General features: G+C 35.6%; 1 protein-coding gene across 1 annotated transcript; it reads left to right on the top strand.

Moving 5' to 3' along the window:
* Positions 1 to 247: 247 nt before the first annotated feature.
* On the top strand, positions 248 to 1892 carry LOC121268026 (gibberellin 2-beta-dioxygenase-like). Its single transcript, XM_041172128.1, has 3 exons — positions 248 to 790; positions 886 to 1234; positions 1504 to 1892. Exons 1-3 carry the CDS (start codon positions 387 to 389, stop codon positions 1753 to 1755), a joined length of 1005 nt encoding a protein of 334 aa, XP_041028062.1. The 5' UTR covers positions 248 to 386; the 3' UTR covers positions 1756 to 1892.
* The last annotated feature ends 1008 nt before the right edge of the window (positions 1893 to 2900 follow it).

Below are 2900 nucleotides of genomic sequence, written 5' to 3'. Positions count from 1 at the left end.
AGATTAATGAAAAATTAAAATATGAGATTAAAAAAAAAAAAGTTCGAAGTACAACTTCTAATAATGCTAGAGGTAGGGTATTGATCCCATAAAATTATTCTTAAAAGATAGTAAATCCGTACGATATCTTTTCCATATTTTTAAAAAAGTATTTTTATGATTGCATAAACTTTTGTGTTAGTTTTCTGTTTGTAGAAAAGGAAGAAAAAACTGAAAGCAATTTTGACCCTCAATTGCATATAAAGTGCCGAGCAGGCACACACAGCAAGATGGCTCCTCTCTATAGTTAGTAGCGCCTCTGCACTCTCCAGCTTTCCTCTCATGCACTAATATTTCTCTCTCCTTCTTTTTCTCTCTAAAATTCAATTTCAGTGACAGAGACAACCATGGTGGTTCTTTCTAAGGCAGCATTAGAGGACTACACTCTTATGAAAACATGCAAGCCCGCCGGCAGCATGTTCAACGGAATTCCAGTGGTGGACCTCGCAGACCCTGAGGCCAAGACCCTCGTAGTGAAGGCCTGTGAATTTGGGGTCTTCAAGGTGGTCAATCATGGAGTTCCAATGGAGTTCATAACCAAGTTGGAAGCTGAAGCACTCAGGTTCTTCAACTTGCCTCAGTGTGAGAAGGATAGGTCTGGCCCTCCCCAGCCATTTGGCTATGGCAACAAGAAAATTGGCCCCAACGGTGACGTGGGTTGGATTGAATATATTCTCCTCCACACCAATAATCTCGATGACGTCTCCCAGAAATCATTCTTCACTTTCCTGGAAAACCCAGAAATGTTCCGGTAAAACTAAAACAGAGACCTCTGTTTCTCCCTCTGGTACTACTCTCTATCTTAATATAATATTTGACAGTTTCTTTTCCTTTTTCCTGATGTAGGTCTACTGTGGATCATTATGTTTCAGCAGTGAAGAAGATGGCTGGTGAAGTGTTGGAATTGATTGCTGATGGGCTGGAGATTGAGCCTAGGAATATGTTGAGCAGGCTTTTGAGGGATGAGAAAAGTGACTCTTGTTTCAGAATTAACCACTATCCGCCATGCCTAGACCTCCAAACATTCAGTGGAAGAAACTTGATTGGGTTTGGAGAGCACACAGACCCTCAGATCATTTCTGTCCTAAGATCAAACAACACCTCAGGCCTGCAAATCTGTCTGAGAGATGGAACTTGGGTTTCAGTCCCACCTGATCAGACCTCCTTTTTCATCAATGTCGGCGATTCCTTTCAGGTGAATTTTTAACCAAATTTTCTTGCTTTTTTATAAATGTGCAAATTAAAACAAAGAAATCACACACCACCAAAACCTAACTTTATAATTATTCCTGCTATAATTAAGTGAATTCTTATGCCATCATTCTGGATTTTTCTTGGTTTTCATCAAGCCTGTCTGTCTCTCTGTCTCTCATCAACGAAATTGTTCCATTTCTTTATGGGTTTCTTCAACTTTTTCTTTTTATTTTTTAGAAATATACTAATTTGGATATGGGATTGATGCAGGTAATGACTAATGGGAGGTTCAAGAGTGTGAAGCATAGGGTTTTGGCTCACCATTCAAAATCCAGGCTTTCAATGATCTTCTTCGGAGGGCCACCTTTGAATGAAAAGATAGCACCTTTAGCCTCACTCATGGCAGAAGGTGAGGAAAGCTTGTACGAAGAGTTCTCATGGTGCGAGTACAAAAGGTCTGCCTACAAGTCAAGGTTGGGTGATCATAGACTAGGTCTCTTTGAGAAATCTGCCAGCCAATGATGCGCGCGGTCTATTTCCCTCGTTTATGCGAAAGATTATGTCTTTTTTTTTTCAAAGCTAAAAATAGGTTCGAAAAGTTTTTCAACTTGCCAAAGATGGTAAACGAATACAATGTTCTTTAATGTTAATTTTTTCTTCAGTATATGTTTATTTCTTCTTCAGTATCTTCACTTTGAATTCGTCTTCAATACTCTATTTACTTGATCGAATTTTGTTTTTTTTTTTTTTTTTTATGAAAAATAGACTTTATTCATTTATGAAAGCGAAGTTATAGCTGTAATTTAATACATACAGAAAAATTTCAGATTACAAATCAACTACTCATGGTTGGAACTCTACCAGTACATAAGTTCTTTTATAACTGGTATGATCTTAACTTCTATAACTCTTTATAGATAAACCGTCTCACACTTTACCTAAAGCAAAGATTTCAAATTACTTGATCGAATTAAACCATCATTTTATACAATTAAATGTTGTAAGATTAACATATTTTAACATATTTTATCTGTCTCCATAAAATCAAATCATCTAATTCGATCAAACAATTAATGAGAATATATATATATATATATATAATTTACTTCTAAACCTTCCTTCTACCATTAATACAAGGTTATCATCGTCGTCGTCGGTCATATCTTTTAACACAGCAAAAATAATGTGGAATTCGACTCTAAAGGACGGACCTCAAGCCGTTGAATCGTTGATATTTATTAATTAACAGTCGTGGTTATCCTTATCCATACCAGCTGGAGCCGGGAAATTACTTCATCAGCAGTTACTACGAAGTTTGTGTGGCTTTTATGTCAGCAACTCACAGCGACCATAAGTTTCTTTTCTTGAAATCCATCGTCGAGTGGACATAAAATAAATTAAATATATATACGTCGAGTCTGCAATATTTGTTTTTCATAATTTACACTTGTTAGCACCGTCAAAAGAACATAAAAAGGAAAGGAATAGTAGAGCTTTGTGAAAAAAAAAAATGTTCAAGTCGGCCATATACAGATCTCAAAAAATAAACTCACAAATTTGTATAGTTTGATATGAATCATATTATAAAATTATATTTAATGTAAAGTAGATATAATATATCACAGAAAATTATTTCAGTTTATGAATTTATTTTTATAACTTTTTTG

This window comes from Juglans microcarpa x Juglans regia, chromosome 5S (genome assembly GCF_004785595.1).
Source record: "Juglans microcarpa x Juglans regia isolate MS1-56 chromosome 5S, Jm3101_v1.0, whole genome shotgun sequence".
NCBI classification, from domain to species: domain Eukaryota; kingdom Viridiplantae; phylum Streptophyta; class Magnoliopsida; order Fagales; family Juglandaceae; genus Juglans; species Juglans microcarpa x Juglans regia.
The sequence above is the reverse complement of the archived record's forward strand: the minus strand, read 5'-3'. Positions and strand labels throughout refer to the sequence as shown.